Source organism: Macaca nemestrina, chromosome 13 (genome assembly GCF_043159975.1).
Source record: "Macaca nemestrina isolate mMacNem1 chromosome 13, mMacNem.hap1, whole genome shotgun sequence".
NCBI lineage: Eukaryota > Metazoa > Chordata > Mammalia > Primates > Cercopithecidae > Macaca > Macaca nemestrina.
The window spans coordinates 29253635-29267844 of record NC_092137.1 but is presented as its reverse complement, the minus strand read 5'-3'; the positions used below and the strand labels follow the sequence as shown (position 1 = coordinate 29267844).

The 14210-nt window shown below is 52.1% G+C and overlaps 1 protein-coding gene across 1 annotated transcript in view; it reads left to right on the top strand.

Moving 5' to 3' along the window:
- The window catches only part of LOC105479716 (ALK receptor tyrosine kinase), a 750786-nt gene that overhangs the window by 681907 nt on the left and 54669 nt on the right, over positions 1–14210 (top strand). The window contains exons 12-13 of the mRNA XM_011737869.3: positions 2168–2330; positions 13544–13694. Of these exons, the coding sequence (XP_011736171.2) occupies positions 2168–2330; positions 13544–13694 (314 nt within the window). The remainder of the gene's footprint in view (positions 1–2167; positions 2331–13543; positions 13695–14210) is intronic.

Here is a 14210-nt window from a genome sequence, read left to right as displayed (position 1 = left end):
TTTTTAATATGCCAATCCAACCTCTTTTACAGACAAAGGAACTAGATCAAGATCCCCTAATCAATAAATGATGAAGCTGCCCCCAGACCCTGGTGTTCATGCTGCTTTCAAAGTCTGTGTTTCCACATCACCCCTCATGTGGTGACGTAGCACAGCCCACATATATATTTTGGGCACAGGAGTGGGTAAAAGGGCAACTGGCCTAACTAGCTCTGCTAAAAATGCCTTTATAAAGAGTCTGAATTAGCAAATTTGCCCTCTTTATAATAAAAATAGAGTCTAGGCATGGTGATTCATGCCCATAATCCCAGTACTGTGGGAGGCTGAGGCAGGAGGATCACTTGAGCCCAGGACTTCAAGGCTGCAGTGAGCTATGATTGTGTCACTGCACTCCAGCCTGGGTGACAGAGTGAGACCCCCATCTCAATAAAAAGTTTTAAAAATTAGCTGGGCTTGGTGGCGTGGATCTGTAGTCCCAGCTACTCAGGAGGCTGAGGCAGGAGGATTGCTTCAGCCCAGAAACTCAAGACTGCAGTGAGCCATGATTGCCCCACAGCGCTCAGCCCGAGCAAGACTGAGACCCTGTGTCAAACAAACAAACAAAAAATCAGAAAACTAACAATCATTCATTCACACCCAAAGTGAATGGCTCCATTACCTTCTAGCCCTTGAAATGACCATTCAGAAACCAAATAGAAATCAACATCTTCCTTTGCCAAAAAAAAAAAGCCCAGAAAAGTGTTGAGGACTCCATGTTGAGTAGCATATGCATTAGAACCCCACCCAGAACTTCCATCTCCCAGACTCCAGGCCAGGGGCAGCATGACAAAAACCCACCACAACTGACCCAGTTTTCAGATTAGCAACTCTGCCCACAGCAGTCTCATTCTATTGCTTATAATCAGCGACCCAAGTTAAGCTTTCATATTTGCATCACTAAATTAGTGCAGTCTTCAGAAATGTTTTCACTTTGTTTTAGTGAGCAAAATTATGCACACCCAAATTAATGTTTCCATCATTTTCCTTAGACTTGAACTTAATCTCTCTTTTAAGGGAATTTCTGCAATCTTATAAGATTTTTGTATTTTAAGTAAAAGTAGTTTATCAACAACACCTCTTTAAAGGTTTTTATAGGTTGTAAAAATGTTAGAATTCTGGCCAATATGAGATCTGACAACTCCCCAAGGTTTGGTCTGGCTCAAAGATAGAAAGTTTGAAAGGAAATGGCCCATGGTGGGTGGGGGGGCAGTTTGTGCTGAGTGTTCTTGTGTCGCCCCCAGAAGGCCACCTAAGGACATTGGGTGGGACACAGAACACCAGGAAGTGGGTGAAGGGGGCTGGGAAAAGGAGGAGCATGCACCAAAGACAAATTTGACCTGTTTTTCCATTTCTTATACTCTGTTGCATAGAGAGCCTGAAAGCTGCTTTCATTGCATTTCCGAATGCAAGCTGGTTTTAATAAGGAGCCTGAGCCCTGCCTTGCCTTGCTGCAGGTCTGTTAGGGAGTGCCTGACAGGCAGGCCAAGCCATGGCCCGGGAGTGCAGGGCTTCCTGCCCCCGCCACCGGCCTGGGTCCCTGGGCCAATGTAGCATCACAGAGCTTTCAATTCTCTTTTTCAATTGTCTCCAAGCTAAGAGGCTCCTATATGCAATGCTAAGCCTTTGGGAGCAGGTTAGTTGCAGTCAATAATAGCACAGATTGAGCACCTGTTGTTTGCCCAGCACCGTGCTAGGCTCAGTGAGACCCTGGGAGAAGATCCAGGTGCTGCCCACACTTGTCCCACCTGCAGGGGCTTTCTCCCCTTCCTGGAACTCCCCAAGCGCAGTGTTGGCTGGGCCTTCCTGTGGCTTGTTGTTCTTGCTGTCCTGTATTTTTGTTGGTTGCATCCCTTTGGGTCTCTCATAGAAGCCTGTAAGCTTCTTAAGGCCAGGGTCCATCTTAAGTCTGCTCCATCTTTGTCTCTGACTCAGGGTCTGGTACCTAGTAGACTTTCTACGGAAGTTTCCAGTTTGATGGCTGATTGGTGTTTCTTGCCCCGACCTTGGTACCATCTTGGATGGAGGGTTTGGGGCCATGGAGCAGACATCTCAGAGGTCACCCAGGGAGGCCCACTGGGGGAGGGAGGGCCTGGCCACATGAGTGACTGCCTCTCCTCTTGTGCCACAGTTCATTGGCTGTTCACCACATGTGGGGCCAGCGGACCCCATGGTCCCACCCAGGCGCAGTGCAACAATGCCTACCAGAACTCCAACCTGAGCGTGGAGGTGGGAAGCGAGGGCCCCCTGAAGGGCATCCAGATCTGGAAGGTGCCAGCCACTGACACCTACAGGTGCGTATGGGAGAGGGGGAGGGGAGGGCAGAGCACCCCTCCTGAAGAGGCCTGGAGTCTTGCCTACGGGTACATGCTCCTGGGGTGCCCAGGCGTGCCAAGGTTCAAAGGCCACAGACTCAGGCCCATAGTGGGGTGTAAAGGTTGGAGATGGGGAGATTTGGGATAGTGAAATATGGCAACAAAAGAAGATGTGTCCTTTGTCCTCAAGAAACTCACAGGCTCTTGCTGGAGGTGGTATGCATGCATGAGCTAGCTTCAGAATTATTGCTAATAAGGATAATTATGGTGGCCTGTTCATTGAATATTGCTTAATGCTCTTCAAATGAGGCATGCATGTAAAATGTTTGGGAAACAGAAACACAATGCACCTGAAACTGAAACTCTTATCCTTGCACCTCCTTTCCTGGGCCTTCACTGTTGGTAAGCAGAGCAAACTGTGCTGGAATGCTCCTCCCAGCCCCAACCCTACCCACCCCAGCCCCCAGCATTCCCTTAGAGCAGGGCCAGGCTCAAGGAGATCCAGCTCCACTTGAGCACTTTGAGGCCATGGCATCAAAGGAAGCTAATGGTAAGATTGGAGGCCTGGTGGAGACCCTGATTGCAAGAGCCCCTCCTGGAGCTTCTGGTTCTGCAGGTCTGGAGTGGGCGCTGAGAACTGACAGTTCTAACAAGTTGATGTCGATGCAGCCTTTTAGAACCTCTTAGCTTGATCAAGTCTTGGACTTAGATAAAACTGGGTAGCCCCTAAATGAGCTCTATGACTAGGCGAGGCCAGTGCTGCCATCCTCATTTTACAAATGAGGACACTGAGGCTCAGAGAGTCAGGAGCCTATCCACAGTTACACATCCAGAAGCAGCCTCCACCTCCAGAGATCTGGGGCAGCACCTCATGCAGCCCCTCCACGGAGCATGGCAGGGCAGGTTAAAAGGAAAGCAGAACCACTATGCCTTGTGGGAGCGATGTCCTCCGGGGGCGGAAACAATGGGAAATGAGCGCCCCTCCCCTTCCCGCAGCCTCCAGCATCCACCACATCCTGGGCCTCCTGGGAAGGAGAGGGGCTTCTCAGGTTGCCCTGTTTTCTCTCTCCAGGTTAACATTTCCTGTGGCAGCCCCATCCCTGGGGCCTCAGGGTAAATGTGTTACGGGGACAGCCCTAAGTGCTTTTTAAATGGCACTCCGGGCAGAAATGCTGTAACAAGATTGGGCTACAATCAGATTAGCTGCTACAGTGCCCACACACCCCCAGTAAATAACCCGGAAGACACCAGACCACCCCTGACCCTGCTACAACGAGCAAGCCAGACCTCCCCTTCCTGCTGAGCCAAGCCTCCGTGGGGCCGGGGCAGGGAGGAAAGGACTCCTGGAGAGGAGGAGATGAATACTTGCTAAGGACCCACAGGTGTTGCTCCTGCTTTAGCATAGGGTGGGTGGCATTATTGTTGGTGTTCCCATGTTTCCATGTGAGGACCCTGGAGTCGGAGGAGCTTAGCAACACATGTAAGGCTGCACAGTCGGTGATGCAGCTGGGATTCAAACCCAGGGCGCTCTGGCTCTAAGTCTTTCTACTAAAGCCTATGCCTGGACTCTGGGAGGCATGCAGAGGGCAGAAGGGACAGGAAAGGAAAGAGGGCATAGGAATCGCCCACCACCCACCTCCTGGAAGCCTCTGGAAATGAGAGGCTATGAGAGGGGCCCAGCCTCCTGAAGGGATATTGGCCAACATACCCCATATACAAAAAGCAATACGAAGGAGAAAGCAGAGCAGCTGCGAGGTGCACAGGAACCCCAACAGTAAGCCCCCAGAAGAGTCCATTGTCCTACCCCTGCCCAGGGCAACTCTAATGCCAGCTTGGCCAGAATTCCCCTGCTCCCTGTGCCCCAGAGGGGGACACACTGTCAGGCACACTGTCAGGAGATCCCTTGCCTGGGGATTCTCTTGGGCTGTGTTCCCCCGAGACAGTGTGAATCAAGCTCACTTTCAAACTTGCACAGGTCAGTTAATCTCTTGAGACTCTGATTCCCCATCTGTGAGAGGCAGGGGCTGTAAAGGTGATATACAGTGCCTGGCACAATGCTTACACATGGTGGGTGCTCCCTGGCCCACGGGCGGAGAAATCAGCTGAAGCAACGCTGCTATCCAGCAGCAGGCAGCAGCCAGGCAGGGTTTCCAAACACACCCACCCCATACGCGTTAGTGTCTGACTTTTCCTGTCTCCGAAGACATCTCTTTGACTTCCTCGGATGAGCCCTGTGTTCGGAAGAATTTGGACTGCCAGATGAACTACACTTATTAAATAATAATTAATTCATTTTCCCATTTATTATTAATCACAGCCATATCTAAGTCAAGTCAGGTTTCTGATCTGCATGAAGTGCCACAGTATTTCCACAGCGCGTTGATAGAATCCCAGCCAAAATCAGAAAGCCGTCTCCACTCATCTCTTAGAAATATTGAGACTGAGGCCAGCTCCGGGCCTCAGCACTGTCTGGCAATTTTGCCTCTGTTGAAGCAGCCAGTTTGAAGTGTCCAAATTAGTAAAGGAGACATTTTGGTCTGGCCTAAGATAGGACTATATCAAAATGGAAGAACCAAAACCAAAAGCCACTCCGTTGGGGTTTTTGTCACTGCTGTTTTTGAGACAGAGTCGTGCTCTGTTGCCCAGGCTGGAGGGCAGTGGTGCCACCTCAGCTCACTGCAACCTCCGCCTCCCAGGTGCAAGCAGTTCTCCTACCTCAGCCTCTCGAGTAGCTGCAATTACAGGCATGAGCTAATTTTTGTAATTTTAGTAGAGACAGGGTTTCACCATGTTGGCCAGGCTGGTCTCAAACTCCTGGCCTCAAGTGATCCTCCTGCCTTGGCCTCCCAAAGTGCTGGGATTATAGATGTGAGCCACCACACCCGGCCAGTCATTGTTGTTTTTGAATACTTGTGTTTTAACTAAATAAAGGCTCTTACAGATATTCCTGACCCTCACCTCCTCCTTGGCCTTGGCAGAGACTCAGGTCTTAGATGACCTGACTCTACTGGTCACATAACTTAGTAATCTAAGAAGCAGGCAGTTAATGATTTGATTTTTAGACCACTTCAAAATGTCCCCAAGTCAGAATATGACCGAGAAGTCAGCACCCTTTCTCTGGAAGACTTTTTCTCCATAGTAGTTATTGCTATTTAATAAGTACAGTTCATCTGTTGGAAAAAACACAAGACGCACCAGAGGACGTGAGAAAAAGGTGCTTGGACACAGAAAGGTGGGAGCCGAGCCCTAGTGAACCCACCCATCCTGGAGGCGTGGCTGCCACCGAGGCCTGGCACTAGGACCACTCCGCTGACTTCTCTGCCCACTGCTGGGGAGATGAAGGGAAGGGAGCAAATGCGGCCAAGCCCCAGCTTCATGCCAAAGGGCGACCACCACTGCCTGGGGCATCCTCCAGGATGTACACAGTTGGAAACACCCCCACTCTTAGCTGGTAACTTATCCTGGGCCCACCTCCCACCCTCTATAGCTTTGCCCACCTCCCCAAAGGAAGAGGCCCAGAAAGAGGGAGAGGAAGCGGGGGGCAGGGCAGGCAGGAGGAGACAGCAGGCTGGCATGGGGGCTTGGGTGCAGCCCTGGAACCCGCATCTCCTCCACCCACCATGTCTTGCTTTCCCTGCCCTGGACTTACCACTTCCTCTGACAGGTGATGCAGTCCGTGTGTCCAGGTTCCTGAGCTTCATTTTCCCCCTGCTCTGCAGATCTCAGGGAACCATAGTAAGCTTCCATTAGGATGCCGTGCCTGACACCAAGCGTGCAAAGGTGATTAAAATCCAGCCCTGCCCCAGAGGCACTGCTGCCAATGGTGTGGTGGTGTGTGCACAGGCATCTCCATGGGGTGTAGAGAGAACCACAGTGGAGGTTTACACAAGGTGCTGCTGTGGAGGCCGGGGAAAGGCACTGCGCCCAGCTGAGCTTGTGAATGGCTCCTGCCAGGAGATGGGCACCTGGGTTAAGTTCGAAGGCCCTAAGCATTGTCTACAAAGAAGCGGGTGGCCAGAGCCTGCAGTGAGCACAAGAAGTTGGTACTGCTGATGAGAAGTCGGGCAAAGCTGGCCTGGGGGAGCCGAGGCTGGAGGCAGCAAGGCCAGGTCCTGGGGCTTCAGTGTTACCCCCAAATGCCTCTTAGTCCCCCTGGTGACAACGTGAGGTTGGAAGTGAGAGAAACGGCCTGGAGGTGGGGAGAGCCGATGGAAGGGAGTCACTGTCACTCAGGCCAGGGTCAAAAGGACTAAGCCAGGACAGGGTTAGGTGCAGGGGACAGGCCCAGAGGTGTTCAGGAGCTGGGATCAGCGTAAGTTGAGGACTGAGTGAATGTGGAGTCGGGGACAACGCTGAGACTACATCCACACTCTGGCGTGGGCTGAGGAAGCGAGGACAAGGAGCGCAGCCACTCTCCCACGTGCATGGCTGAGGACGGGCAAGGCTAGGGCAGCAGCGAGAGGCCCTGATCAGGGGGCCTCTGGGCACTGGTGCTGAGTGACCATGGTGTCTAGCGGGTGGGTGGCTGGAGCGGATGGGAGCGTGGGAGGCCACTGCAGTGCCACAAGAAGAACGTGGATTATGGGGTTTGTGCTGGGGAGGGGGACAGCATCCTCAGTGTTGTCACAAAATGGAGACAGACGATGGCACAACCCAGCTCTGAGAGGTCTGTCGGGGGACTCAGTGAGAGCCCATGGGTGGTCTGCCCCAGGCAGAGGCACCAGCACTTAGCCCAGCCCACCCCCTCTCTCTCCCTGACTTCTCCCCTCCTTCATCCCTCTCTCCCCCTCCAGCCCACCTGCCTTCCTACCTGTCTAGGACCAGCATCCTTCTCAGCCTGCAGTCCTGCCCCCACCTCCTCCCCACCCACTACCGCACACACACAGATTGCATACAACACCATTTGTCAAGCATAGCCCATTGCTCCTGATGGCAGTCCTCACACAGCTCACCTGCTCTTCAGACATAACCGACAAGAGGCCCCAGGTCCCAGCTGGAGCCAGCTGACCTGGACCACAGCCGTTCCTGATGGTCTCTACCAATGGCACTCATTTCCTTACCTGGGGCACCAGCATGTGCAGCCAGATAACACCATCATTCAACTCCACAAATAGCCATGGAGCCCTACTGTGTGCAGGGCACTGAGCCATAGAGCCCCTACTGTGTGCAGGGCACTGAGCCATGGAGCCCCTACTGTGTGCAGGGCACTGAGCCATACAGCCCCTACTGTGTGCAGGGCACTGAGCCATGGAGCCCCTACTGTGTGCAGGGCACTGAGCCATACAGCCCCTACTGTGTGCAGGGCACTGAGCCATGGAGCCCCTACTGTGTGCAGGGCACTGAGCCATGGAGCCCCTACTGTGTGCAGGGCACTGAGCCATACAGCCCTAACTGTGTGCAGGGCACTGAGCCATGGAGCCCCTACTGTGTGCAGGGCACTGAGCCATACAGCCCCTACTGTGTGCAGGGCACTGAGCCATACAGCCCCTACTGTGTGCAGGGACTGAGCCATGGAGCCCCTACTGTGTGCAGGGCACTGAGCCATACAGCCCCTACTGTGTGCAGGGCACTGAGCCATACAGCCCCTACTGTGTGCAGGGCACTGAGCCATGGAGCCCCTACTGTGTGCAGGGCACTGAGCTATGGAGCCCCTACTGTGTGCAAGACACTGAGCTATGGAGCCCCTACTGTGTGCAGGGCACTGAGCCATACAGCCCTGTGTGCAGGGCACTGAGCCATGGAGCCTCTACTGTGTGCAGGGCACTGAGCCATACAGCCCTAACTGTGTGCAGGGCACTAAACCATAAAGCCCCTACTGTGTGCAGGGACTGAGCCATGAAGCCCGGCTATGTGCAGGGCACTGAGCCATACAGCCCCAACTGTGTGCAGGGCACTGAGCCATGAAGCCCGGCTGTGTGCAGGGCACTGAGCCATACAGCCCCAACTGTGTACAGGACACTGAGCCATGAAGTCCTACCGTACATCAGGCACTGAGCCATAACACTCCTGCTGTGTGCCAGGCACTGAACCATGGAGCCCTACTGTGTTCCAGGCACTGACTAGACTGGTAGAAAAGGCCTGAGACTCTGGAGCCTCATAGTCTCTAGAAAGACCACAGGACAGAAAAGTTTAATAACAGTCCACAATGCCAATCAAGCTCTAGACAATAGTAGGAGAGATGTCACAGGCATGATTAATTGCCAAAGTAATTGTATGGATAGCCATCGCTGTAAAGGGCACAGACCAGGGAATGTCAGAGATGGAGGAATTAGGCAAAGATGCATGGGCTGCAGGCAGAATTAAGTTTGAGTTCAACCTCCACCACCAATGCTCCATGTGACTTAGAAAGTTGTCTTCCCTCCTCTCCAGAGGCTCCATCTGCAGAGCGAGAAGTTATGGAGAGAGGTCACTGAAGTCCCTGCAAGCTCAGGTGTTTCGAGGCACTTAGGGCTACGCTGGCCAGGAAGGTGCTGAGGGAGAAACAGAGCATGAATCTTGCTCATTGACACCACAAGAGTGGAACCTGGGCCGGCCCCACTGAAAAGCATCTGCCTCCACAATTGAGCCCTTCAACCCTGACCCCTATCTGGATAATACAACTATATACTATGTAACACTATATACCTGATCAGAAATCTCCCGCTGTCCAATCTCCATCCACACTCACACGCATCATGTGTTATCACAATAACCCTGCAGGGTGGGTAGGACAGACCTCACCATCCTGATTTCACACATGAGGAAACTGAGAAACAGGAGAGAAAAGGACCTTGCCCAGGATCCCATGGGGAGTTAAAGGCAGAGCCCACAGCAAGGTGCTGCTCTCCCGCTCCTCCGGAGGGTGTGCCAGAAAGCAATGGGGCGCTTCCGTTTTTCTGAGTGGGAGTCCGCTCTCTCCCCCAGGATCCCCCATGTGGGTGTGGACACTGTGGTTGTGCTACACACCAGCTGTGCTCTCATTTCAGGATCCGGCAGGCAGTCACTTTGATTTGCTGCTAATTCTTTATTTAAAAAAGATTCACAACTCAATTACATCAGGTAACAATGGCTCGCAGTCAATAATACAAAACACAAACCCAATAAACATCTATTCTGACCAGGGGACATGGATTTAGATGAGGAAAAACAAAAAAATTACAGCATCAGCTCGTCGAGAGCAGTATCTGGTAATTTCCAGTAAATTGGAATCACTGTGAGTCATTTTCCCCACTTGAGTGGCAGGTATATTAATTTCTTGTTGTTTCTCAACCATCAAAAATAAATTGTTTACAAGGGATGGGGAGAAAGCTTCGAAGAGGCAGGCTGAGGCTATTATCGTAGCATGAGTTTGTGTAACGTGATTCACAGGGTGCAGGAGAAGTGCTAAGGCTTCAGAAGTGCTGAGGCTGCCCTGTGCTTTACACAGAAGTGGGCTCTGGGTGAAACTAAACAGCCTTGACCCCAAGGCCCCTTGGCCATGCCCTGGTTCACCCACTTGGTCCCCTTCTGCATCCCAGAAGTCACCCCCGGAGAAGGAGTGGACAGGCTCACCCATGGGGGCACAGGATGACAGCAGCTGCCATTTGTCACTCACTGGCTATCCTCTGGGCTCTGAAGTAGGTCCCTTATAAGCATCATCTCATTTAATTCTCATAACAGCCCTCCAAGGTAGGTATTATTATCCCCTTTTTATACATGAGGAATCTGGGCTCAGAGAGGGTAAATAACCTACCCAAGGTCACACAGCTAGTGAGTAACACTGGCAGGGTCAGGACCAGGGAGAGGTAAGCAAAGCACCTTGGGCAGAAAATTTAAGGAGGTGCTTCCTCTCAGGGTCAATAGAGTGCAAGGTCCTCCCTGGGAGGGAGGCACCTCGCTGGGCTCAGCCTACTCCTGGCCCTGAGTGGCAGAGCTGGGATTTGGATCCAGGTCTGTCTGCATTCAAGCCCTTGCTTTTCTACCTGTGGCACATCCCACTCCGAAGGCAGTCAGCCCTGTAGTAGCAACTAGAAGCTTCCAGAGCAGTGAAGCTCTAATGGTGGAATTTTAGGCTTCAGGGGACTGATGAGGGAGCTACTCCTTCTAGGACCCCTGCAATAAATTCAGGCAGGCAGCTGCCTGCTCCCCCTGACTTTAAGCCAGCCTCTCATCTGGGTTGGAAATGTGGGGCTGAGGCCACTACCCAGGAAAGTACAACCCAGCCACGGACACCTGCTCGCCAAGCTCTACTGTCTGCCTTGGAATCTAGAAAGCTGACCCCAGCCCCGGTCTCGCCCTGTGCTTTGCATGGGTTTGCAGTCTTCTCAGATTCGTTTTGTATGCCCATGAGAGCAGGGGTTCCTGTCTTCATTTTCTTCCTCAGTAGTGGAAGTTGAGGCTCTGAGACATGGACCATGTTGCCTCAGGTCACACAGTCAAAAGAACAGGGATAAGAACCAGCAGATGACTTGGAGCCCAGGGCTTTTTCCATCCCAGCTCACCATCAAGAACTAGGTCAAGACATAGATGGGGCTGGCTTTCAAAGGTGGTTGAGGGGAGCAGGGTGGGAAAAATAGCAAAGAAGGCTTAGGAAGGGTAAAAGGAGTCAGGAACAAACAATGTCTAAAATATAATAAATTGGCTAAATTTAAACATACGAAAGAGTCCAGAATGATTCATAATGCATGGTTGATGCAAATGACTATGCAAATGATGCCAAAAGGAATGGGCAGCATGATGCTTACCACTCAACCACAGCAGGAGTGGGGAGGTTGAGGACCTCGTCTTGGGCAGAAGTTTTCCAAGCAAACCACATCTTCAGGTGGAGATGACTTTTTTATGCAGCCTGACCAGGCCCCAGAAACCTGGGGAAGCGAGCAGGTCAGAGTTGGGGCCCATCCACACTGCTGTCCCCAGACGACAGGAAGCCGCCACATTGTCCCCTACCCAGGTTCACTGAGCTAAATAATGCTGCCTCCTCTTACCTTTCACCCATAAGCTTTCCTTTTTCTCAGCCTTTTAATTATCGTTATCACCTTGTCCATTTCTAATGGATCAGGAGGGAGTGTTTGGCTGAGGGTCTGGGAATTCGGAGGGGCGAATAGCTTCTCACACCCCTCTCTTCGTGCTTCCCAGCAGCACACTGGGGAGGAAATGACCTCTAAGAGGGGATGTGCAAGGGTTTGGACCATAGCCAGCCACTGACTGGCTGTGTGGCCTCAGATGAGTTACTTAGTGCCTCTGAGCCTCAGTTTCCTCATTTGTCGAGTGAGATTAATAACATTTGTTGTTTATGGCTATCGGGTGATGCCGTGTGCCTGTGAGCATGCGTCGTGCCTGGCACATTGGAGGATGCTGGTAATCAGCCCACAGCCCTCTCCAGACCTACAGCCCTCAGCTTCCCACTCCATCCACCTGCTACAGCCAGACATACCAGAGGCTCCCTGCTTCTTCACTTCCGTTCACACTAGCGCCAATTCCCACCACCTCTTTCTGTTTGTTTCAGAGCCCTACCCATCTGCAAGCTCCACATGAAGCCAACATCAGCCTTCCTCACCCCATCCCCACACCCCAGAACCACCTGTTGCAGTCCCCCATCTCCCTCCTGGCCCTAAGCACCTGACAACCCTTACTTTGGCCAGAGATTCGCAGCTTCCCCGGGGCTTTCACCCATGAGCTCCTTTCGTTGGACTATTGTGTTGTTTGGAATGAAAACGATCCTTCTCTTACTAGGGAAGGGGCTGGGGCTCAGAGAGGGCACAGGGGCAGGAAATGGCCCCATCTGATCAGGGAGCCCCGGAGCCCTCCACTTCGCCTCCTGAACGTAGCCACCCTATGGGGAGACTTCTCTTTTCATCATGAAGATCATCTCCCCAGTTTCTTTGTGAGCTCTTGAAGAGCCTGGAGCTGTCTCGGGTCCACAAAGCCTTACACCCCTCCCAACATTCGATAAACTCCCATCAGTGCCCAGGCACCCACCAGGACAGTGGGCACTAGACTCTCCATTTGCATTTCATGAAGTCCTCAGTTCCTTGCCTGCCATGTTCGCAAAAAGCCTGTGCAGAAGGGCCGTGGGCTCTGCCTTGCGAGAGCTCTGGGAGCCCCTCACACAGTGGGAAGAAGGGACATTTCCTGGAGCTGTAGATAAAGGAGCTACCGTGCGTGCACATGGGCAAAACTGCCTTGCATCTCTTCCTGGTTTTTCGTAAAAGACCTTGGATCTGAATACACATGGATGTGGAAGTCTCCTGAGTCCTGTACCCTGGCAGCTGGTCTCTGGGGACCCATTTGTTAGCTGGTGCGCTAGCTGTCTTCAAGACGTGCCGCTCTTCTGATATACTTCAGAAGAGAGTTCTTTTTTTCCCCATCCTTGCTTGACTTCATTGCCGCAGCCTAAGAGGCAGCAGAAATCATCTCCCATCCCCACGCTCTGTTTTTATTTTCATCCTGATGGGTTGTTTGTTGTCTGCACACACATTGCTCCAGAAGGAGTTACTGGCGGGATGGGAATAGACAGTCGGCTCATACACACTGCTTTCCTCAATCATTCTGTGTGGAACCTCCTTGTTTCCAGACCCCATGGAGAGACTTTACAACTTTGTACCAAGTCAATTATGGCTACTACCATCATTAATAATAATAATAATAATTAAGTAATACTTATTGAGTGCTTATTAGCCACAATTCTAAGACCACATGTCTTAATTTCTTTAATCCTCATAACACATGTAGGCTAGGAGGCAAGTTCACTTATTATCCCCATATTATAGATGAGGAATAGGGAAGTTACTTGTCTAAGGTCACATGAGTCCATTGATCTGGGACAAGGAGAGAAAACCATAAAGAGGAAATCCTAGGTATTCAGAAAGTCATCACCCCAATATGCCACATTCATATAGTCTTCTCTTTATCTGCTGTTTCCCTCTCTCTCTCCCCTTTTTCTCTCCCTTCTTCCCTCTCTCCTCCCTGCCCTTTTCCTCTCTTTCTCTCTTGCACCCTTTACTAGTCTTTAACCTTCCTAGTTCTGTGACTGAGGTAACTCCCTCTCCCTCCCTAAACTTGACCATCCTCTCCTGAAGACGCGGAGAGGAATCCCTTTCTGCAGGGACTGATATGGGGGAGAACCCTCAGACCATGACGGGGATGTGCTCAGCCCACTGGAAGCTGCTGGGTTGGCAGGAATGGGGAGAGTCTTCATACCACAGCGGGAGCCAACGTTCTTTGTCCCATTATAGCATCTCGGGGTACGGAGCTGCTGGTGGGAAAGGCGGGAAGAACACCATGATGCGGTCCCACGGCGTGTCTGTGCTGGGCATCTTCAACCTGGAGAAAGACGACACGCTGTACATCCTGGTTGGGCAGCAGGGAGAGGACGCCTGCCCCAGTGTAAGTGCCCAGAGCAGGGGTTTCTCATCTGCACTCTCTCAGGCTCCGGGGAGGCCTCTTGGAGGCACCAGCACTCAACACCCTCCTCCTGGAAGTTCATACCAGGAGAATGAGACAGCAAAGAGTAATTAAACAGCAGTTATGCAAACTCCCAGCACCCCAGTGGTTCACCTCTTGCCTGTGCTGGGGGGAGGCAGGACCTGGCAGGGCTGGCCATCCTAGCAGGAACTCAGCACCCTGCAGGGTGAATCTTCTGGTTGGGTCAGGCCCCACCCTCCCTCACCTGAATCACAGCTTTTGCTTGGGAAAAGGGGCTGAGGCATGTTCTAGCACCCAGGAGCCCCGGATCCTTCTCCAGAAACTTATATGAGAGCATCCTTGGCAGAGAGATGTGGGAAGAGGGGCTCCCGAGAAAGCAGTTTACTTCCACAAAATAAATTCAGGGCTCCTAAGAGCCAGGCTCTGGACCAGGAGCTGAGGAAGCATGAAAAGTAGAGTTCAGCCTTTCCCTTCTGC